At 42.1% G+C, this 24,679-nt stretch overlaps 1 protein-coding gene across 1 annotated transcript in view; it reads right to left on the minus strand.

Annotated features, from left to right (window-relative positions):
* Window positions 1–24,679, minus strand: part of ecpas (Ecm29 proteasome adaptor and scaffold) — a 108,052-nt gene that overhangs the window by 19,559 nt on the left and 63,814 nt on the right. The window contains exons 25-37 of the mRNA XM_078571174.1: window positions 21,427–21,572; window positions 20,930–20,984; window positions 19,221–19,335; window positions 18,214–18,282; window positions 15,858–15,975; window positions 15,510–15,677; window positions 14,677–14,756; window positions 11,320–11,425; window positions 10,655–10,702; window positions 6,097–6,218; window positions 1,915–2,065; window positions 1,753–1,818; window positions 1,351–1,440 (exon numbers count right to left, since the gene is read on the minus strand). Coding sequence (XP_078427300.1) covers window positions 1,351–1,440; window positions 1,753–1,818; window positions 1,915–2,065; window positions 6,097–6,218; window positions 10,655–10,702; window positions 11,320–11,425; window positions 14,677–14,756; window positions 15,510–15,677; window positions 15,858–15,975; window positions 18,214–18,282; window positions 19,221–19,335; window positions 20,930–20,984; window positions 21,427–21,572 — 1,334 coding nt within the window. The remainder of the gene's footprint in view (window positions 1–1,350; window positions 1,441–1,752; window positions 1,819–1,914; window positions 2,066–6,096; window positions 6,219–10,654; window positions 10,703–11,319; window positions 11,426–14,676; window positions 14,757–15,509; window positions 15,678–15,857; window positions 15,976–18,213; window positions 18,283–19,220; window positions 19,336–20,929; window positions 20,985–21,426; window positions 21,573–24,679) is intronic.

Consider the following 24,679-nt stretch of genomic DNA (forward strand, 5'->3'; position numbering starts at 1 on the left):
TTTTTACTTAGTTCTGTTGAAGGGTCATTCGGACTCGAAATGTTAACTGTGCTCTTCTCCGCAGATGCTGCCAGACCTGCTGAGTTTTTCCAGGTATTTTAATTTCAAAGTTATTTTTGGAACTAGGAAAATGAATTCAACAGGTTATCAATGATATTTCCCTCACGTTCCTCTCTTTTACTCTCCTTCTCAATTTGAAGATGTTAACTTTTGCTAGGGGACAGTTCCACAAGTACTTGTGATTCTCCACTATTGAACGCGTGAGCATTCTTCATTCATTGGTGTAGACAGAACAGTGTTGGAATGATGTGGCACCATTTTGGGTGGGGGAGGAAGGAGGAGGTATTACAACGCTTTATTACATCTGCATTTCCCAGCAGGGATTCCTGGATTCCAGGGTTACTGAACTACGAGGATACTGGAGCCAACCGCAGTGCTCCTCCCAAATTCAAGCCAGCTGAAATCAGCCATTGCAACAGAGACCAGGAATTATTGTACTGTGTCCAATTCCAGACATTACACTTTAGGAAGGATGTGAATACATTGGTAGATACATTGTGCAGATAAGATTTACAAGAATGGTTCTGGGGATGAGACTTCAATTACGAGGATAGAGTGGAGAAGAGGGGCTGTTCTCTTTAGAGAAGTTTGAGAGGAGATTCGAAAGAAGTGTTCAAGCTCAAGTGCTGTCTAGACAGGGTAGATAAGAAGCTTTACCCACCGGCAGAAGAGTGAGAAATAGAGGACACTGATTTAAGGTGAATTGCAAAAGCAATGATGACATGTGGAAAAGCTTTTTTACACAGCGATCTGGACTGCACTGCCTGTCAGTGTGATGGAGGCACATTCAGTTGTGGCTTTCAAAAGGGAATTGGATAATTATCTAAAGACAAAAGAATTGCAGGGCTATGGGGCAAAGCCAAGGGAGTGGGAATGGCTGAGTAGTACTTACAGAGAGCCTGCGTAAGCACAAAGGGCAGAAGGGTCTCCTTTTGTGACACTATGAGCTGAGTTAAAGTTAGAACCTTTCTGGTCTATGATTTGGTTTCACACGTACCCATGGAAGCCAAAGGGGATTTATCACATTACAATACTAGGTAAATTCTTCACCATTTCACTGCTACAATGCTGATGAGTCTATTACAAAGAGTAGTTAAGGACACTAAACCCTACAATCCATACATAGTGGATTGTTAAGTAGCAGGTTGTCGGTTTCTTAGCAGTCCATACGTTTTACTTTATGAGGGGAGAAACTTTCAATGGTGCAAAAATGAGAGTTTAGGGTTAACATATAAGTGTGATCAACTACATCAGTTGCATATATCTCCTTTGTGGTATTTTATGACTCACTTTGGTTCCAAGGCCTACTCCACTCTTCAGCAGTTCACACAATTTTGGAACTAGATTTCCCAGAACAGAGGCATCTAGATGTTGGAGACACTATAAAATGAAAAAAATTCAGACAAGAATGGAAATGTATGAATTACTACTTGAAATTGTAAATTCTTAACTGTTAACCTTTTAGGCAGAGTAAATAGTGCAACTCCAATATTGTCAAAAGTTACATAAGGTTATATTTAGCATCAAGAGAAAAGGATTAGACGTGTGAAAGGGGCAATTTTAAAACCAGAATTTTATAAGTATTGGATCAGCATCCTTGTGCTGGAAAGCAAAATTACCTGACTTCCCAGCAACAGAGTTTCTTTTGGTTGATTAAAACACTATTTATTTGCTTAGCCTTTTGGCACTTACCATGTTGATGGTCTCCATCATTGGGGAAGATTTAGCTGCACTAAGTCTGGCACTGTCCATGGTAGCCTAGTATTTACAGAAAAAATAAGCATACTGTTCATTAAGATAAATTAATTATAAAACAGATTGTACAATACAAAAACATTAGATATCAAACTTCACCTTCTCTTGTTCTGTGGCACGTAGACTCAAATAATTGAGGACCTGTGGCTCGAGAACGCTTAGTGATTCCAACAAGGTGGGGATAAGTCTTGCTGCATGTGGCTTTAACAGTATCCCTGCACTTTTGCTAATTTTCACAAGGGTGTTGATACTAGGTAAAGAAGAGATTTATTACAATTGAAAATCACATTCTAATAAAATTGAGTTATCTGTGAAAAATTACATACACTTTACATGATTATACTACATTTTTCATAATTTCCCTTAGGGGCTTTGCACAAATGACGAGGAATGCATATCGTGATCTTAGAAGCTGTAGACAGATTGCAACACTGCAAACATTGTCAAGTCAAGGTCTCGGCGAGGATAATACTAATTACATACCAGTGCTAAGTCATACCAAAACCAAACTGTACAACAATCTAGTTCAATGAAGAATGCAGGAGGGCATGCCAGGAACAGCACCAGGCATACCTAAAAATGAAGTGTCAACCTGGTGAAGCTACAACACAGGGCTGCTTGTGTGCCAAACAGCATAAGCAGCAAGTGATAGACAGAGCCAAGGGATTCTACAACCAATAGGAAAGATCTAAACTCTACAATCCTGTCACATCAAGTCGTGAATGGTGAATAATTAAATAACTGATTGGGGTTACTAGGTATGTAACTAGTATTATCCTCTCCGAGAACTTAACTTGACAATGTTTGCGATGTTACAATCTGTCTACAGCTTCTAAGATCATTGTGTGCATTCCTCGCCACTGAAGGAGGAGACTCCACGAATATCCCCATTCTCAATGATGGAGGAGCCCAGCACATCACTGCAAAACATAAGGCTGAAGCATTCGCAGCAATCTTCAGCCAGATGTGCCGAGTGAATGATTCATCTCGGCCTCCTCTGGAGGTCCCCTGCATCACAGATGCCAGTCTTCAGCCAATTTGATTCACGACACATGATATCAAGAAACAGCTGAAGGTACTGGATACTATGGGCCCTGACAACATTCCAGCAATAGTACTGAAGACTTGTGCTTCAAAACTAGCTGCACCCTTAGCCAAGCTGTTCCAGTACAGCTACTATCCGGCAAAGCGGAAAATTGCTCAGTATGTCCACAAAAAGCAGGACAAGCCCAATCCCGTCAATTACTGCCCCATCAGTCTACTCTCAGTCATCTGCAAAGGGATGGGTGGGGTCACTGACAGTGCTAACAAGCGGTGATAGCTTGACTCAGAAACAATCTGCTTACTGATGCTCAGTTTGGGTTTTGAAGGGTCACTCAGCTCCTGACCTCATTACAGCCTGAGTTCAAACATGGACAAAAGAGCTGAACTCCAGAAGTGGGGTGAGAGTGACTGCCCTTGACATCAAGGCAGCATTTGACCGAGTGTGGTACCATGGAACCCTAGCAAAACTGGAGTCAATGGGAATCAGGAGAAAAATTCTCCACTGGCTGGAGTCAAACCTCGCACAAAGGAAGATGGTTATGGTGTTGGAGGTCATCATCTCAGTCCCAGGACATTGCTGCTGCAGTTCCTAAGGCCCAGGCCCAACTGTCTTCATCAATGACCTTCCCTCCATCATAAGGTCAGAATTGGGGATGTTCGCTGAAGATTGCACAATGTTCAGCACCATTCGCAGCTCCTCAGGTAATGAAGCAGCCCGTGCCCATATGCAGCAAGGCCCGGACAACATATAGGCTTGGTCTGACAAGTGGCAAGTAACATTTGCGTCATTCAAGTGCCAGTCAAAGACCATCTCCAACAAAAGAGAATCTAACCATCGCCCCTTGACATTCAATGGCATTACCATCACTGAATCCCCTACTATCAAATTCCTGGGGAGTGCCATTAACCAGAAACTGAACTGGACCAGCCATACAAATACTATGGTTTTTAAGAGCAGGTCAGGTGCTGGGAATTCTGCGGTAAGAAACTCACCTTCTGACTCATCAAAGCCTGTCCACTGTCTGTAAGGCACAAGTCAGGAGTGAGATGGAATTTTCTCACTTGCCTGGATGAGTGTAGCTCCATCACTCAAGAAGTCAACAGCATCCAGGACAAAGTAGCCTGCTTGATTGGCACCCCAGACACCACCTCCAACATCCATTTTCTCCGCCACTGGTGCAAGTGGCAGAAGTGGGTACCAGTTACAAGGTGCTTGCAGCAACTCACTAAGGTTCCTTCGATAGCACCTTCCAAACCCATGACCCCTACCACCTAGAAGGACAAGGGCAGCATCACCACCATCTGCAAATTCCCCTCCAAGCCACACACCATCCTGACTTGGAACTATAGTGCTGTTCCTTCACTATTACTGGGTCAAAATCTTGGAACTCTCTCCCAAACAGCACTGTGGGTGTACCTACACCACACAGACTGCAGTGGTTCAAGAACGCAGCTCACCACCACCTTCTCAAGGGCAATTAGGGGGATGAACAATAAAAATGCTTGCCTTGCCAGTGATGCCCACTTCCCGTGAAAGAATAGAAAACAAATTTTGCTAATTAAGCATATTCCCTTTCTTGTACTTGAGAAAGAAGGACTAAAGTCCCAAGTAAATGCTCTTAGCACAGCTGGACAGAGTACATAAATCTCAAATAGAAATACTTTTGAAAGTTACTTAATGTAGGTTATCCAAGTTAGGAGGAACTTATTCACACATATATTTGCTTGCAGCGAGGGCCACAATACAATGCACGATTTCCCTAGCTACGTTACAATCACTTGTTGACCAGATCTGGATTCCCCCATGTATCATTCTGCCACAAATGTTTGCAGTACAATAACCTGCTATTTGGTCCATTGTCGCTGTGCTGGCTCTTTGTTAGAACGATTCAAATTGATAACACTGTGCTTCTCTCTACCTTAATATCTACCTCTGATTGAAATAATAATCACCTTTTCCTTTAAAAAAGACAATGGTCTCTGCCTCAACTATTCTGGGTAAAGACATTTCTCCTATCGTTTTTTTCTCTCGCTCAGTATAAATGATCAATCATGACCCCTCACTACTGACTACCTAATCAGATTCAATAATGTTTCCTTGCAACCTAACAGACACTTTCATAATTAAAAAAACTTGATTAAATCCCCTCTTAGCCTTTTCTGCTCCAGTAGAAATAGTTCCAATATCTCCCAATATCTGCCAACCAGTCTACATTGTGCCAATGTTTTTTGCGAATCCTTTGCTTTTGTCAAACCTTCTGCTTTTGTATCGTCACCAAATTTTGGGAGCATTCTCCCTTTGCCCAAGTCCAAATCATATATACATATCATGAACAAGATTGAAACCCTGATCACCATCCCATCCCACTTGCAACTCTCTTCCAATACAAATTACACACATTGACTCCAATTCTGTTTCATGTCCAACCAACTTTTCATTCATTCTGTTACATTTCCTTGTTTACCATATTCCTAATCTTCCAATAAGACTCCAGGACATTTTGTTGAATGGCTTCTGAAAATCGATACTTTTTCAAACAACTTCCCTTTGACAAATTCACATGGGCTGTCTTAATTATTATATATTTGAAATGCCCACCAATTTGATTCCAAGCCATAGATTCTGAGATTCTATCAACTAATTGGTCCAATTGGGTGTAGTCTTCTCAATGTTTTTGAATAGGTGTTACATTGATTATCCCCCAGTGCCCCAGGATATTTTACCTATCTAAGGAGGCTTTAAAAGTTGTTAAAGCCTATAATATCCCATCTATATCTCCTGCCTTCCACCCTATCACAGACCTTCCCTTTTGTTCTTTTTCTCACCGTCCCCCTCACCTTTCGCTTGCTTAAAACTTATCACATCTCTAACTTTTCCCAGTTCTGATGAAAGGTCATCGACCTGAAATGTTCACTCTGTTTCTCTCTCCACAGATGCTGCCTGACTTGCCGAGTATTTCTAACATCTTTGTTTCTATTTCATTTTAAAATTGCTGTCCTCACGCAAGCCTGAGCTTAACAATGTCAGAAGGGTAAATTAAAAAGAACAAATAGTGCTGATACATGAAACTTTTTAAAGCAAACTACATAAATGATGATACCCTACTTCAAATATTTAATAATTTTAAATAGTTCATTCAACACATGATTCATCTGTTAAGTTTATTCAAGACTTAGGTATGCTGTTGAAGATTTCTGATTTCTTTGTCCTTCTCCACATGGTATATAAGTATGTACCTTAGAGATTGAACTTCAGCTACAGGGCTCATAATGCCTTTGTCCAATAAGCAAGGTAACAGCACAGCAATGACTTGCTGACCAGCAGCACCATTGGCAGGCTCACACATACGTATACACACCTACAAAAGAAAACAAACTTAATTGCTTTGACAAAGACAGCATATTAATATCAACTCCTTTATAACTGAAATTTTAAAAGTATTTCACATTAGTCAATATGCACAGGAGTCTGAGTCACTGTCTCGCCCCATCATCAACACATGATGTCCCTGTCTACAAATCCATTCATGACTTCACTTCACCCCAGTGCTGTTCATTAGAAAATTGGTGAAGGCCAAGTGGGATAAATCACAACACCAGGAGCTCTTATCGTGTGCAGTACCCTTTTATGTGGCACCTTATCAAATGACTTTTGGAAATCCAAATATATTACATCAGGCTTGTCCAACCTTTTCACATGGTGTGGGGGTGGTGGGGGGCCTCATTTCAAAACTCTCACTCGTGTAGCTGATGAGCAAATTTTGGAAAGATAACCAATTGGTGGGATGGTGAATAGTGAGGAGGATAGATTACAGGAGGATATAGATGAGCTGGTCCGATGGGCTGATCAGTGGCAAATGGAATTTAATCCAGACAAATGTGAGGTGATCCACTTGGACAGGACAAACCAGGCACAGGAATACACAATGGATGGTAGGACCTTGGGAAGTACCGAGGACCAGAGGGACCTTGACCTGCATGTCGACCGGTCCCTTAAGGTAGCGGGACAGGTAGATAAGGTGGTTAAGGTGGCATATGGGATACTTGCCTTTATTAGCCAAGGCACAGAATATAAGAGCAGAGAGGTTAAGCCGGAACTGTATAAAATGCTGGTTAGGCCACAGCTTGAGTATTGCATGCAGTTCTGGAATCCGCATTATAGGAAGGATGTGATTGCACTAGAAAGAGTGCAGAGGAGATTTACCAGGATGTTGCCTGGGCCGGAGATTTTTAGTTATGAGGAGAGATTGGATAGACTGGGGTTATTTTCCCTGGAGCAGAGGAGATTGAAGGAGGACATGATTGAGGTGTATAAAATTATGAGGGGCATAGATAGGGTAGACAGGAAGGAACTTTTCCCCTTGGTGGAGGGATCAATAATCAGGGGGCATAGATTTATTAATCTATGACTCTATAAAGTTTGGCACAACATTAAACATGAATTTAAAAAAAACTGAGGTATGAAAAGAAACAACTTGCTGAGCAAAAAATCAATGAGTAATAAATAAACATGAGTATTAGAATGTAATAGGGTCAGCGTGTGTGCCCAACTCACTTCCAGTCTCAGGGTGCTCACTCACTCATACTCTCACCCACTGTGAGGGTGGATGTGAGGGCATGATGGTGGACGAGAGCCATTGAGAACCCTTATAGTGGGAGTGAGCCAGACTTATGGACACAAACCGCCCTGCACACACACACACCTCACACATATACACTCTCTCTCAACACTACTCCCCACACTTTCTCACCCCCTCCACCTCACACTATCTCACCCCTCCACACACATTCTCTCATCCCCCTTCACATATATTCGCCACACCCCTCCACACACACACTCACCCCCTCCCCCACACTCTCGTGCCCCCCAACACACTCACACCCCAATACCACACGCGTTCAGCCCCCCACGCCACACGCGCTCAGCCCCTCTGCCACACGCGCTCAGCCCCTCATGCCACACGCGCTCAGCCCCTCTGCCACACGCGCTCAGCCCCTCTGCCACACGCGCTCAGCCCCTCTGCCACACGCGCTCAGCCCCTCTGCCACACGCGCTCAGCCCCTCTGCCACACGCGCTCAGCCCCTCTGCCACACGCGCTCAGCCCCTCATGCCACACGCGCTCAGCCCCTCTGCCACACGCGCTCAGCCCCTCTGCCACACGCGCTCAGCCCCTCTGCCACACGCGCTCAGCCCCTCTGCCACACGCGCTCAGCCCCTCTGCCACACGCGCTCAGCTTCCCTCTGCCATACGCGCTCAGCTTCCCTCTGCCACACGCGCTCAGCCCCCCATGCCACACGCGCTCAGCTTCCCTCTGCCATACGCGCTCAGCTTCCCTCTGCCACACGCGCTCAGCCCCTCTGCCACACGCGCTCAGCCCCTCTGCCACACGCGCTCAGCTTCCCTCTGCCACATGCGCTCAGCTTCCCTCTGCTACACGCGCTCAGCCCCCCACGCCACACGCATTCAGCCCCCCACGCCACACGCACTCACCCTCCAACACCACACGCGTTCACCCCCCCACACCACACGCGTTCACCCCCCCACACCACACGCGTTCACCCCCCCACACCACACGCGTTCACCCCCCCACACCACACGCGTTCACCCCCCCCACACCACACGTGTTCACCCCCCCACACCACACGCGTTCACCCCCCCATGCCACACACACTCACCCCACCCCACACACTCTATTCCCCTTGCAATCACCACCCCCAACTCACTCTGCGCCCCTTACATTGTCTTCTCTCCCGGCTCTCTCACACTGCCCGTCTCTCATTCTCTCGGCCCCCTCTCCCACACCCTCTTGGCCCAATCTCCCACACCCTCTCGGCCCCCTCCTGCACCCTCTCGGCCCCCTCCTGCACCCTCTCGACCCCCACTCTCACACCCTCTCGGCCCCCACTCTCACACCCTCTCGGCCCCCTCCCACACCGTCTCCAGTCACTCACTTACTCAGACGTTGGTGGGCCCCACTTTCGCCGCCTCATGCTTCGCTCTGCCGTGTTGGAGCCCTGCTCCAGCTGCCTCACGCTCTACTCTAGCCCAGCTGGGCCCCACTCCCCAGCGTCCCTGGGCCCTGTGCTTCGGATCCCTGGCCCTCTGCCCCTTGGCTCCCGGGGCTCCATTCCCTGGCCCTTGGCTTTCCGGGCCCCAATCCCGGCCTTCGGCTCCCCAGGCCCCAGACTCACCACTGCTGGCGCTTGCTGCTCCTCCAATCACAGACTGTTTCTCTGCCACATTTGCTGCGAGCCTATCAGCAGAAAACGCGGAAGAGAAACAGTCTGATTGAAGGAGCAGCTCCATGCAGAATCTTCCATTCAAACTTACCTGTTTGACCAGCATTTTGAAAACTGGCTTCAGGGGCTTCATCTGGCCTCCAGGCCATATGTTGGAAAAGACTGTACTATATCTACTGAATCCCCTTTAGCCACCCTGCTTGTTTCATCCTAAAGGAGCGCTAATAAATTTGTCAAATACGATTTCCTTTCCACAAAACAACGTTGACTCTGCCTGATTATATTATGATTTTCTAAATGTCCTGCTACTACCTCCTTAATAATGGATTCTAACATTTTCCCCAATGACAGATGTTAGGCTAACCGGTCTACAGTTTCCTCCTTTCTTGAATAAAGGAGTTACTTTTGACTTTTTGCAATCCCCTGGGGCCTTTCTAGAATCTAGGGAATTTTGGAAGATTACAACCAATGCATCACTATCTCTGCAACCACTTCTTTTAAGACCCCAGGATGCAGGCCAACAGGTCCAGGGGGCTTGTCAGCCTTTAGTCCCATTAGTTTTCCTAGTACTATTTTCTCTAGTGATTGCGATTGTTTTAAGCTTCTCCCTCTCTTTTGCCCATGCTTTTCTAATATTCTTGGGATGGTTGCGAACAAATACAAAATACATGCTCAAAGTTGCTGCCATTTCCTTGTTTCCATTATTAATTCCCAATCTCATCCTCTAAGAGACCAACCCTCACTTTAGCTACTCTATTCCTTTTTATGTACTTGAAGAAACTTTTACCATGGCTCAGTGTTAAATTTTGTTTTATAATGCTCCTGTGAAACACATAGGGACTTTTTAACTATGTTAAATGTGCTATATAAATACAAGTTGTTGTTATTAATTGAGTTGGACCTTCCAGAATTTTTTCTTAATTTAAGTTGCAAGCAAGATAGAAAGACTGATGTATTCATGAAAATTAAACTCTACATATTTTGTGTCATATCACGTTAGGATCTGAGCTTACAGCTGTGATTCCCCCACTCAACAAGCTGCCATCTCCTGCTGTGTCGTCTGAGTGAAACACGTTAAGAAAGACTGGGGCTGAGAGCAGTGGGGGAATTATAAAGAAAGTAAAATCAGATCAGAGGGGTACAAAAATCTAACTCGCTCTGACGCACTTCACAATGCTGGTGGAGCTACGGGGAGGTGAGGGGGGGGGGGAGTCTGACTACCAATTTGTTTGGCAGAAACATTAGAGTTTATCTTGTTTGTTTTGATGCTTAAATAATGATCTTTGTGCTTAAAACCATTAATAAGATACTCAACAGGAATTTAAAATGTAGGTGAGGCAGTAAAAAAACCAACTTAAGGTCAAAGTGACAGTTTAATGCGGTGGCTCAGCCAGTTACATGCCCTCTCACTTGTTTAAGTCTGGATGGCTGAAAACTCAATTACTTGAACTAATAGATTGCTGTAAAGACCTGAAGCTGTAAAGACACCACTGGTAACATGATAAAAATGAAACTCTATCGGTATATATTCAATATGCAAGCAACATCCTTACCTTACTCAAGGTTTTAAGTGCAGAGTCTGCAGCCTTACGAACAGACTCCTGTTAAACAAATAAAATTGCTCAGTTGAAGAGTCAAGGTATTCGCATTCTCAACAACTTAATCTTATGCTCTTAATTTTCAATTTATCCCAAAAAGTAAACATTAAATCTCTTCCTCATTGTACAAAGGGGTGGGTGGGTGGAGAGAGCAGTATTGCCCTAATCAATTTTTTTCCCTAGAGAAGGTGACACATGCTGGCATATGGTTGCTTGGGATGTTCACCTTCCACAGCCTTAGGTGATTTCCATTTTCTGTTTGCAAGCCAACGCATTCAATGTTAGAAGGTTATTCTTCGGCGGTAGCGCAGCCCAAAACAATCCTGCCTTCATCCAACTAATGGGATCAACATCCCCTCTAATTTCCATTTGCTACAGGTGGGGCTGGCCAGTTGCACTGCATGGTCCCTTTTAGATTGACATGTACATCTCAGTGGGAATGCTCTTATGCATAGCCTGTATTTTCCCTGTGTGGCACATTGCCAATTGCTGTGTGGCTGCTCATTCAAACAGCTTGAGGGAACACTGGATGAGACACTGAAACAATAAAGTTGGCTACATGGCAGCATCATCTGTGCAAAAACCCATCTTGGAAGAATGTCTGAAGATAAATGCTGTACCTTTATATCATCACGCACTCTGAAGAGAGTCTCCCATATTTCTGTAAGTCGGTCAATTATATCATCCACTTGTCTTCCCTGCAGTAGATCACTAATTGCTAAACAGCTGTAAAATAATAAGTTATGTGAATGAATACAGTCGGAAAAACAAACATTCTCTGTCTTTTAGGACACAGAAGGCACTTTTATGAAAGTAAGTGGATTAATTCTCAGTAGTAGGAAAATTATTATGGGTCTACAGCCTATATTTCCAGAATGTTAAAAGGACAAGTTCACTGAAAAGCCATTAATTATTGGCAGGAGACAGGAACAAATCCAACAAATCTGATCAAAACAAATGGCTGATATTATGCATGGTTCCGTTCTCATACAAAATTGAAAAATGTGTGGAAAATTAAAAATTAAATTTTTAATTCATATTGTTCATACAAACATTATATTGCTGTTGCAAGACCAAAAAATATTCTACAGAATGATGGAATCTCATTTGCATTTAGTATTCAAGGTACATCACAAAATGGAAGAGTTACACTGAAATAAATATCCTAGGGCATGGTCAAACCTTTTGTCAGCCTTTCTGTGGTGGCTTATGGTAACAGTCCCTCCCAAAGGTTGCGTATTCAAGCCACGTTCCAGGGACTGGAGCACAAAATCCAGGCTCACACCCCCAGTGCTGCAGTGTTGGAGATGCTGTGTTTTGGATGAGATGTTAAACCGAAGCCCCATCTGCTCTCTCAGGTGGATGAAAAAGGCCCCCCCAGTGGTATTTGAAGATCAGGGGATTTCAGGTGCGTGTCTTGGCCAATATTTATCTCTTCATGAACATTACTAAAACAGATTATCTGGTCACCATCACATTGCTGCTGAGTGGATCTTGTGCACAAACTGGCGTTTCCTACGTTACAACTTCAAAAAGTACATAATTGGCCGTCAGGGGTTTTAGGACGTTAAAAACTTGTGAGAGGTGCATGTCTTTATTTTCTTTGTATTACATTAGTTTTCTTTAAAGAAAAAAGAGTGATCAAATCTCCTACATTTGCTGCACTGCTGCCACTGATAGTTGAAAATGACAATTTTTTCCCCAGGTTCCCTTCCCACAACCCTGGTCCCTCATTGCTGCATCAAAACGAAAATAACAAGGAGACAAAGGTAAAGCACGAAATAAGACCCTTCTCCAAACACTGGAAATGGAATTCCAGAGGGCAATATTTGCCTTTAACAGGGCTTGACAATTAAATTCAAAGTCAGACACAATTCAAACAAGAGATTAACACACATTTTACTTTTCTATCCAAGACCTTTACTAGAAATGTGTTCTGCTGATGGTTTACAGCCAACCTGTATGATAAGCATAATGCCATCCTAAAAATGCTGGTTTAACCTAACATTATTTAAATAATTCAGTTCTCTGCTACTCAGATCCATAGAAATTTATCTCCCTCATTTAGTGTGCTCTCTATCCTCCTCCACAAATGTCATCTTCAAGGCTATAACCTTTTCAAATCGCCAATCACGCAAAGGTACACAGTCCTAATTATTCCCCACCCCACCTCAATAAAAAAAACACACTGCCTGCTGCCAACAACAACTGAACAATGTGAAAATTGACTGCCTGGCGTACAGAAACACAAATAATTCGGATCAATGAGAATTAGTACTTTACTGCCGCTTAAAGTAGGCAACATTCCTTCTTAAAAAGATAGGCAGTTATATCAGAAAATTACAACTGTGCATTAATTCATTCGTTCCATTTGCTCTCTTAATGTTGGGTGATTTTTTTGCATTTAGACTTTAATCTCATTACCACAAAACAACGTAACCAAATATTGGATATTGCTCAACAATTATTTTCCATTCCCACCCCATCACCTTTATCCTGTCATCCTGTGAGCTGAGAGTGACTGCCTTTGCCATCAATGCAGCATGTGACTTAGTGTGATATCAAGGGGCCCTAGCATAACTGAAGCCAATGGTAATCGGGAGGGGGAGGGGCGGAGGTAGTGGTGTGTGTGTGTTGGGAGGTGAGTACTCTCCACTGGTTGGATTCATACCTAGCACAAAGGAAGATAGTTGTGGTTGTTGGTGAATCATCTCAGTCTCGGGACATCGCTGCAGGAGATCCTCACAGTAGTGTCTTAGACCCAACCACCTTCAGCTGTTTCATCAATGACCTTCCCTCCATCATAAGGTCAGAAGTGGAGATGTTCACTGATGATTGCACAATGTTCAGCACCATTCATGACTCCTCAGATACAGAAGCAGTCTGTGCCCACATGCAGCAAGAGCTGGATAATATCCAAGTTTGGGCTGACATGTGGCAAGTAACATTCACGCCACAGAAGTGCCAGGCAATGGCCATCTCCAACAAGAGAGGATCCAACCATCTCTCCATGACATTTAATGGCCTAACCATCGCTGAATCACCCACTATCAACATCCTGCAGGTTACCAATGACCAGAAACTGAACTGGACTAGGCATATAAATTCTGTGGCTACAAGAGCAGGCCAGAGACAAGGAATCCTGTGGCGAGTAACTCACCTCCTGACTCCCCAAAGCCTGTCCACTATCTACAAGGCACAAGTCAGGGCTGTGATGGAATACTCTCCACTTGCGTGGATGGGTGCAGCTCCAACAACACTCAAGAAGCTCACACCATTCAGAACAAAACAGCCCACTTGATTGGCAACCCATCCACCACTTTCAACATTCACTCCCTCCACCACCGATACACAGGGGCAGCAGTATGTACCATCTACAAGATGCATTGCACCAAGGCACCTTTGACAACACCTTCCAAACCCGCGACCTCTGTCACCTAGAAGGACAAGGACAGCAGATGCATGGGAACATCACTATCTACAAGTTCCCCTCCAAGGCACACACCATCCTGACTTGGAAATATATCGCCGTTCCTTCACTGTCACTGGGTCAAAATTCAGGAACTCCCTTCCTAACAGCACCGTGGATATTCCTACACCACATAGACTGCAGTGCTTCAAGACGGCAACTTGCCACCACCTTATCAAGGGCAATTAGGGATGGGCAATAAATGCTGGTCTAGCCAGTGGCACCCACATCCCACGAACGAATAAAACAAAAAATTCTTTCTGTCCCCCGCTCTATTGAAAGCATCAATTCCTTGCCAGAATTCAGTTTAGTGGTCACCCAAGTGGCAGTCCTTCATATGTTAGCCTAGCTTTTCAGGACAGGTTGCCAGACTGTAATCAAGGGCAGGAAACTAACCCAATTTTCCCCTCCCTAACTTAGGAATGCTGAGGACATCTGTAACACAAATCAAGTCTCGTGTTACTGTGATTCAGTTGCATAGGGCCATGCCACACTTATGGAACAGTACCTGGATTCACGAACCCGCCAAAGATTGCTGGTTAAATTGATTACTAGATCTTGAAGAATCTCCTTTAAGTACGTATCTACCTGTTAAAAGAAATAAATAATTAAGTAACTGTTCCTAAGTTTGTCTCAAGTGGATGAACTTTGAAACAGATTTGCAGTCCAGATACAGCTTATAGCACATCCTATGTAAAAGGAGAATCTGGTACATGGATTAATTTGAGAACCACGCATTTCAGAAAAAAAGATCCATGTGATTCATATAGTGTTGCATCCACTGAAGATGTCAATCAGCTCCCCCATCACTTAAATTTTAAATTTCTTACATTTTATCTCCTACACTGAGGGGACAAAAATATAGAATAGGCAAAAACTGTTATCAACGGGATTGTGTGGGGTTGGCAGGGCAATTACACACTATTAAGTGTTTCTTAAATATCTCTTTAGAAAAGTTAAAGCAGGGGTAATCCTGCACAGATGGTGTGTACTTTACACAGGTTAACAGCAGGATGAATCATTGGAGTGCCAATCCTGAAAGGGATATCATCCCTCTGAAGTTTTCTTCATGAAAGCACCATTGCTTTCCCAGTGCTAGTTCCCAATTGCGCTGCAAGTTCCTTGAAATAAAATTAACTTTCCCCTTGTGTGTGTGTGTGTACACTCTGGCTTAAGTTGCCACATACAGTAACAACAAGCAGTCAGAAAAACTAACTGGCGTGGAGATGACAAGACCCTGAATGATGTTATCTAAGTAGCTCAAGCTCAAATAAAAACCAACATTTGGACCTGAGTGAAACAGCACACCTGTAGCATTTTTATCTGTGACAGCACACTTACAGCACTTTTATCTGTGACAAGAGCATTCCAAATACTGGTCATTGCCAGCCGGATTCCAGAATTCGGATCAAACCGATATCGATAAAGTCGTGGGATAAGTTGAGCTAAGTAAGGAGCCAGCTGCTCTTCAGCCTTCGTTGCTATGATGTTAAAGCCAAAAGCAGCACCCTGCAAGGACAAGGAGCAGTTATTTCATAACAGCATCACCATCGCATGCTCTTGCCGCTAACAGAAAACACCAGCGATCCATAGGATCAGGCTTGATTGATGGATCCTTACTCCTTTTGCTGGGACTTCCATTAATTCCCGCTTACGCATGTTGCGAACAGTCCCTGAAATGTCATTTACCTTTCGAGAGTTCCACATGGCATGGTGATTGGCCAAGTTCATAAACTTGTAAACAAGATCAGGTTGATTAAGGTCACTGGCAAGACTGCAAAGTTCCTTGTAAGTCGACAGTCCCTGTCTGATGAAAGTTTAAAACAAAAGTCAGTTGGTATTGTGAAGTGATATACCTATAAGCAATTGCATTCACTAGCTTTAGCAAAAGAGTTTAAAAGAAAAATCCTGGAACTTCCTTCCTAACAGCACTGTGGATGTACCCACACCACATGGGCTGCAGCGGTTCAAGGAGGCAGCTCACCACCACCTTCTCAAGGGCAATTAGGGATGGGCAATAAATGCTGGCCCAGCCAGCGAAGCCCACATCCCATGAATGAATTAAAAAAAATTATTTATCATGATACAGAATTGGTGATGGGAGAGAGAGAGAGTTTGGTTCCTCCCAGAAATATAGGAAAAACAATTGAGCTTTAAAAAAGAACTGGATATCTCAAACAAAAGCAGAAAATGCTGCTCCAAGCCTTTTTTCCCATAGCCTACTTGTGACCTGCATAAGCTCTCTGCCCCTCAACATTTGAAAAAATCCATGGCCTTGTTTCACAATATCTTTGTAACTTTTTCCAGCTTTATATTTTCCCTTCACAGCTCACAAAGCTGTATTGAGCTTAGCTGGCTCTTTTCTCTTCCTATCTACTTATCCCTTTCATGTTCTGTGATATTTTCAAGGGTTGCTTTATTCCTCTCTTGACAGCTTGGCTAAGATTAGCCTTGTAAATCATCGAGCATTTATAACTTCTTTAATTTTTATACTTCAAGTTTATTAGACCCAGAAGATGCTTGTACTAGTAATCCTTACTTTTGAATCACGACTTCTATTTAAGTGGGTCTTGTTAATGTAGCACACTTGTCTTCTTAAGTTCGGACAGTTTCCATCCAAAATGTTAATCTTTCCAATTTTCAATCCTTGGCAGTCCCACTATGGATGCCCATCATTGTTTTGCTTGTATTTTAGTTTATTCTTCAAATCTTTCAAGGACAAAATGTTTGAAACTAGGAGGCATTTTTCCTGTTCACACATTACACTCCTGTTTTCCTTGCTCACTAGCCTTCTTTAGTTAATACACTCCTGTGGGAAAATACCTCTAGAAATAGTTTAGCTAAAGTTAGGATCTCAAAATATATGGAAATCAAGAGAGCAAATCTTTTTTAATCATTCTAAACTGGGGAGAGTGGATCAAGATGTTTTGAAACTGGGACAATTTAATCAGGCATTTCAGGATCCTTACCAGGAAATTTAACAAATGGCTTTGGAAAAGAAATACTAAAATTGATAGATGTTGAATGCATTGCAGGACAGTTATTTAATGGCTTTGGAAATAATTAAGATTTATATGATGTTGTTTCCATTAGTGGAGGTGACTAAACCAGGAGCCATAAATACAAGATGGTCACCAACAAATGTAATAGGAAAATCAGGAGAAAGCTCTTTACCCAAAGAGTGGTTGTCTTATGAGGAAAGGTTCAGTAGGTTAGGCCTACTCTTTGGAGTTTAGAAGAATGAGAAGTGATCTTATTGAAACATATAAGATTCTGAAGGGACTTGACAGGTTGGATGTCGGGCAGATGTCTCCCCTTGAGGGGGAGTCTAGAACTAGAACAGGCCGCAGTTTAAAAATAAGGGACTTCCCCATGTAAGATGGAGATGAGGAGGGTTTTTTTTCTCTCAGAGGGTCTGAGTTAGGCTGACTAGACTGAGTTAATCTGGTTAGACTTTGGAATTCTCTTTCCCAGAGAGTAGTGAAGGCTGAGTAATTGAATATATTCAAGGCTGAATTAGACAGATTTTTGATCGGCAAGGGAGTTAAGTTTTATGGTGGAGCAAGCAGGAAAGTGAAGTTAAGGTCACAATCAGATCAGCCATGATATTATTGAATGGCCTACTCCTGCACCTATTTCTTATATTGCTATGAACTTGCCACCATATGGAGTAGCTGAAGCCAATATCTTGGATGCAGTTAAGGGGAAGCTAGATAACTACCTGAGGGGGAAAGGAATAGAAGGAAATTCTGACAGGGTAAGAGCCGGCATGGGCTCAGTGGGTCAAAAGGCCTCCTTCTATGCTGTGGGAAAAGGCTCGTCCGGAGCATAACCACAGGCATAGACCAATTGGGCTGAATGACCTATTTCTGTGCTGTAAATTCTGTGAGATACATTTTACGAATGACATATTTAAACTTGCTTCATAAATACTTCGCTGTCCTAATGCAAAAGAACAACATGCAGAATTTCATGAATGCTCATTCCATTCAATGTTGTCATAAATATAGAACATTTGGGAATCATAATTCCTGGTCTTTCTCACCCATCAGGGGTTTTCCCCATTGCATTTCCTTGAAACAGTTCAGTGTCTTCTGACAGATCCTGTTTAATCCTGTAAGAGAAATTATAGCTTTTCAGTAAATGAACCAGGCCAACAGCACTGACCAATGACCTCTATATATTCCAAATTGAGGTTACATATTCCAAAATAATTATCTGAAATAAACTAGCTTCAGAAAACAAGTGTTGAAAAGCAGCGATTATCATGTGAAACATATTCTGAAACAAAATGCCTAATTCATGAACTGTTGTGTGGTCTGTGATCTATTAATATTTTACACTTTCATTCGGAACTTCCTCTGATAACTGGTAATTTTTAAAATTCATTTGTTCATGGGATGTGGGCGTCGCTAGCAAGGCCAGCATTTGTTGCGCATAACCTAATTGCCCCTTGACTGAGTGTCTCGCTTGGCCATCTCAGAGGGGCAGTTAAGAGTCAAGCACATCGCTGTGGGTCTGGAGTCACATGTAGGCCAGACTGGGTAAGGGCAGCAGATTTCCCTCCCTAAAGGCCAATGGTGAATCAGATGGGTTTTTATGACAATCAATGATAGTTTCATGGTGACCATTACTGAGACTAGCTTTATATTCCAGATTTAAATTCCACCAGCTGCCACGGTGGGATTTGAACCTGTGTCTCCCAAAGCATCAGCCTGAGCTTCTGGATTACTAGTCCAGTGATATTACCACTAAGCCACCACCTCCCCCCTCTTCTAATAATCAAAGAAACAAATCTTTGTACACTGCAACATGCTCTCCTCCCTGGGGGGAGGGAGGGGTGGGTTACTGTGAAAGAAAAAAATAGCATTAGACAAAACATGTTGCTTTGATAAAACTAATTAATACGGTTAATTCAATAATTGAACCATTTAAATCAATGCAGATTCTGATGGCTATGAAAAAGAACATTTCCTTGTTTAAATCTTTGGTATCAAGTGTAGTTACCAGATTATATAGCTTCTTAAAATTCCTGATAGGATACATTCTTACCGTTTCCCTGTCATTAGTGTTTCCACAAGAATTGAAACTAGCTCCTGTTGATCCTGTTCACTGCCTAGTTCATACACCAATCCAAGACCTTTAGATGCCACATCTTGGCTAAGTTCTATAATGTTAAGCAAACAAATAAATCAAAACAAAGCATCAACCTACACAACTATTTATTAAATAATTAGTTTACTCAAAGGATTCCAATACAGAGTGCAGTAGCTTCCCTAGTGCTAATATCTGAGCTACCAGCTTTCTTCACTGAATGATATTGTTTAGGTGTGTCAGGAAGGTATAATAATTTTCATAATGTTATTGGAATTTACTGTAGAGTAATAGTGGGGTCTGTGTCTATGGGTCTGTGTGTGTGTGTGTGTGTGTGTGTGTGTGCGTGCGTCTTAATTGAATTAAAGGCAGCTAGTCTGAAGGTTTTGATGTATCAGAAGATAAGCTAGGTTTGAAATGTTAAGTGGGTAAACATGGTTGAAGTTTTAGAATGTAAGGTGTAAAGAGAACATTTGCATTTATAAATAAACCAGATTAGCTTGAATTCAAAATGCTTCACTTAGCTTGGAGAAGTTAAGAAACAGTGTATTTATTTTTCCCTAATGTTGCTGATAAAATTGGTATTATGATAGATTTTTATTATTAGAGAGGTAAAGTCCAAAGACATAGCAAAACAATTGGAATTTGCATTCAAAGGGGAAAATATGTATAAGGGAGAGAAGGCTGTGGGCAAGGGAAGGCATTTTAAGATCTAACAAGTGTGAAAAGCCTCCAGCATCTAAGTCTCAAGCCGCTGACTATAAGGAACCGAAGCTGAGAAAAACTCACTTTGAATTTGACTATCCAGGGTATCGTGTTACTTTGCCTGGGTATTTTAAAATCTATGTGCCTTACTGTTGCCTTACAGAGGTGGAACTGGGAGTTAGGTTAACTAGAGGAGCTAGGAGTTATCATAGTAATTTGTAAACCTATGTAGGTGCTTAAAATCATTTTTTTTATTTAATAAAGGTTTGATTTAGTTTTGTAAAAACCCTCTAAGACTTGATGGTCTTATTATTACTGAATTTAAGGCACGCATCTCGAAATAAGTGCAAATTGCAAATAATTGTGGCAGCTGCTTCAAGTTTCCCTCTGGGATTTGGGCAGCTTGGCATTAACCATCTGCTTGCCTAACAGTTGCCATTTTTTTGTGTAATGCCTGGTACACTGACTAAATACATTCTGGTGCTGAAAATACACTCAAAATCCTGCCGGCAACTGCACAGCATTCAAAGGTTACCTTTTTTATCCTCATCAGTGATGTACTCAGTGTTGCAATCATTTGTGAATAAAATTAATTTAATTACAAAAAAGCTTAACAATTATTTCTTACTTCAAACATTTCACCCAATTTTACCCATAAGTAAATGGTTTTCAATATCCTGTATTACTAAATTTTAGAACTTTACTGTACATTTACGATTTGCAGATGCAGGCAAATTGGACTGATTCAATAAAAACCTGCATGCTGCTGCAAAGAAAGTTAATGAGTAACAGACATTTGAAGATTGAATGTCTTCAATATAACTCATGCTAAATCATCATGTGCCAAAGTGAAAAGTAGCTCAACTTTTATAACTGATGCTTTTGCCCATCCCTAAATGCAACATTTTTTGACCAGTGAGAGGATTGCAGTACAGTTAAGATTAAACATACAGTAAACTTACCATCATTCTCGGATAAAATCGAAATGAACGCACTCTGAATTTCCTTTAGGTGGGACTGTAAAGAAAATATTATTACACACGTACAACCCATCAATTGTTCTAGGTTTAGGAAAAATCCATCATCTGAAATAAACTGCAGCACTGCTACAAACTGAATTCTTAAATAAAATGAACCACTTTGAAATTCTTTACTATTTTAAAAATTAATATCAATGATAACCTTCCAGTTTTGTCATCTGGAAATAGGATATCTACTTAGTGAGGTTGGTTAAACATCTTTTAATGAATACACTCTGGAAAAACTTATCTTTTAAAAAGTAAATTCTGACCATTTCTATCTTCTTAATCTTAATTCTGAGGACTGCCCGCATCCCACCATTGTGTTAAAAAATAAACTGAAATGTCACAACATTTAATCAATAATGAAGCTCTACGAGTATTCGGCAATTATGGTAACTTTTAAAAATATCACTGCAAAACAACTGAAATGTCCTTACCTTGATCTCCTTATGCTGGCTCAGTTTTTTCACCAGCGACAAAAGCCAGATGCAGGAAGCCTGGCGGACATGGGGATTAGAACTAATGATGTATTTCTTTAGGATTTCATCCAGAACCCATGGAACAACATCATTTACTTTAAAAGCTGAGAATTAAAAAACAAAAAGGGCATTGAATTTTGCAGGTGAGCCATTGCGACATATCCAAACTAAACAAATACATCCGTCTTTAAGGGGAGAAGGTTGGGGAACGGCTGAATGGTTTCCCTCTGTGCTGTAACAATTTGTGATTCTGTGATACTCAGGAGAGTAAGGATAGTTTCCACCCAAAATGTTAATGGATGGTCAAAATTCGAGAGCTGTAACAAATACAGCTGAAGCAGGCCTCACTTGCATTATTATTATTATTATTATTATTTCAGGAAACATGCACAACTGAGCTGTGACTAACATACAGCCAAATGTTGCCAGTGATTGCAAAACGCAGTAACAAGCTCTCATTTTTATTACGACACCAAACTAAACACACTTAAGTTCCACCTCGCATTGCCCACTGCCATTTTCTAAGTACCATTTCAGTCTATGCCATCACAAATACGCTTTCTGCATAACAACCATGGTCCAAAGATTCAGCAGTACTGGTTCTAAGACCAACCAGCAACTGGTGCATTGAATATCCAAGTGTGCTTTCTTGCTTCAGAATTTAGCTTGTGTACCTATCAATATTAGAAATCTTGTGGCAGTGTGATATTGCACCAATTAAAACATTGCTTATGAGTCAATGCCAAATGTGACATTGCAATAGGATTAATGCGGGGGGGAGGGGAGGGGGAGAGAGAAGAAAGAAAAAAAAATCAACTCATCTCTGCTACCTGGTCTCCACTCTTGTACAGGCCTGTTCTGAGTGCTCCAACTATGCTCTGTTACCCCATTGGCCCACCCACAGCTGACCACCTTCATTCCTCCCGCAGACATTATGTTCCCACTAGTACTTATAGAATAAGCGTTTGTTATCTACACTGATTGGTTGAATTGGACAAAGAGATCAACTGGGAGAAAAGGTTAACATTAACCTCACAGCAGAATACAAGAGTTAGCAGACAGCTCTTCAAGTAAAACAACTGGCAGTTTCGCCTCTTCCAACAGTCTCACCACTTGGCAAGGATTATATTGAGGGGTATATGACCTTCAAAAAGAATAGGAAGCTGGGTGAAGTTGGAGGGGTAGCACTATTAATCAAGAATAGCATTTGTGCAATAGTTAGAGGTTACCCTGGTTCAGGAGATCAGGATGTAGAATTGGTTTGGGTGGAGATGAGGAATGGTAGGGAAAGAAGTCACTAGTGGGAGTGGTCTACAGGCCCCCTAACAGTTACCACAATGTGGAACAAAGTATACAAGGAGAAATATTGAGTGCTTGTGATAAAGAAACAGCAATAATCATGGGCGACTTTAATCTATGTATAAGCTGGAAAAATCAGATTGGCAGTCGTAGCCTGGATGAGGAGTTCATAGAATGCTTTTGAGACAGTTTCTTAGAGCAGCACGTTCTGTAACCAACCAGAGAGCAGGTTATAATAGACTTGGTATTGTGTAATGTGACATGATTAATTAATGGCCTCAGGGTAAAGGTAGTGACCACAAAATGATTAAATAAAGGCAACTATGTTGGCATGAAAGCTGAGCTAGCTGAAGTTAACTGGAATACTAGGCAAGGGAACAGATCAATAGAAAAGTAGTGGCAGACACTTAAGGGGATTTTGCAGAATACTCAGAATAAGTATATTCCTACTATAAAGAAAAATTCTGATGGGAGGACCCACCATCCGTGGTTAACTAAAGACGTTAGGGAAAGCATCAAATTTAAGGCAAAAGCATATAATTGCGCAAAGATGAGTGGCAGGTCAGATGATTGTTCAGAGTGTAAAGAACAGCAGAGAATGACTAAAAGGTTCATCAGGAGAAATTAATTAAAGTATGAGAGGAAGCTAGCTAAGAATGTAAAAACAGATAGCAAGAGTTTCTACAGGTATTTAAACAGGAAAAGAGTGGGTAAAGTGAGTGTTGGTTCTTTAGAGAGTGAGAATGAGGAGTTAATAATAGATAATAAGGAAATGGCGGATGAAATGAACAAATACTTTGCTTCTGTCCACACTATAGAGGATATAAAAAAAATTCCAATAATTGTTGTAAATCAGGAAGGTGGAGGGAGAGGGGAATTTTATGAAATTACAATCACTATGGAAGTGGTACTGTGCAAACTGATGGAGCTGTGGGCCAATATGTCTCCGGGTCCTGATGGACTTCATCCTCGGGTCTTAAAAGAGGTGGCTAATGAGGTAGTAGATGCGTTGGTGTTAATTTTCTAAAATTCCCTAGATTTTGTACAGGTTCCACCAGACTGGAAAGTAGCAAATATAACCCCCCACTATTCAAGAAGGGAGGGAGGCAGAAAACAGGAAACTATAGGCCAGTTAGCTTAACGTCTGTCATGGGGAAGGTGTTAAGTTGATCATTAAAGCGGTTATAGCTGGGGCACTTGGAAAAACACAAGGTAATTGGGAAGAGTAAGCATGGTTTTGTGAAAGAGAAATCATGTTTAACCAATGTATTAGAATTCTTTGAAAGAGTAACTTGTGCTGTGGATAAAGGGGAGCCTGTAGATGTATTGAACTTGGATTTCCAAATGGCATCTGCTAAGGTGCCACATCAAAGGTTACTGTGGAGAATAAAAGCTCATGGTGTAGGGGGTAACGTATTAGCCTGGGTAGAGGGTTGGCTGGCTGACAGAAAACAGAGGGTATGCATAAGTGGGTCTTCATCTGATTAGCAGGATGTGACTAGTGGGGCCCCGCAGGGGTCTGTGCTGGGGCCTCAACTTTTTACAATTGACATCAATGACTGTGATAAGGGGAGTGAAGGCATGGTAGCTAAATTTGCAGACAACACATAGATTGGTAGGAAGGTATGTTGTGAAGAAAACATAAGGAGTTTGCAGACAGATATAAATAAATGAGTGGGCAAAAATCTGGCAGATGGAGCATAATGTGGGAAATGTGAAGTTGTTCACTTTGGCAGGAAGAATAAAAAAGCAGAGTATTACTTAAACAGAGAATGACACCAGAATTCAGAGTGCAGAGGGATCTAGGCATTCTCGTACTTGGGCCACAAAAAGTTAGTATGCAGGTACAACATGCAACCAAGGCTAATGGAATGCTACCCTTTATTACGAGTGGAATTGAACATAAAAGGGT

Source organism: Cetorhinus maximus, chromosome 2, assembly GCF_964194155.1.
Source record: "Cetorhinus maximus chromosome 2, sCetMax3.hap1.1, whole genome shotgun sequence".
NCBI classification, from domain to species: Eukaryota; Metazoa; Chordata; class Chondrichthyes; order Lamniformes; family Cetorhinidae; genus Cetorhinus; species Cetorhinus maximus.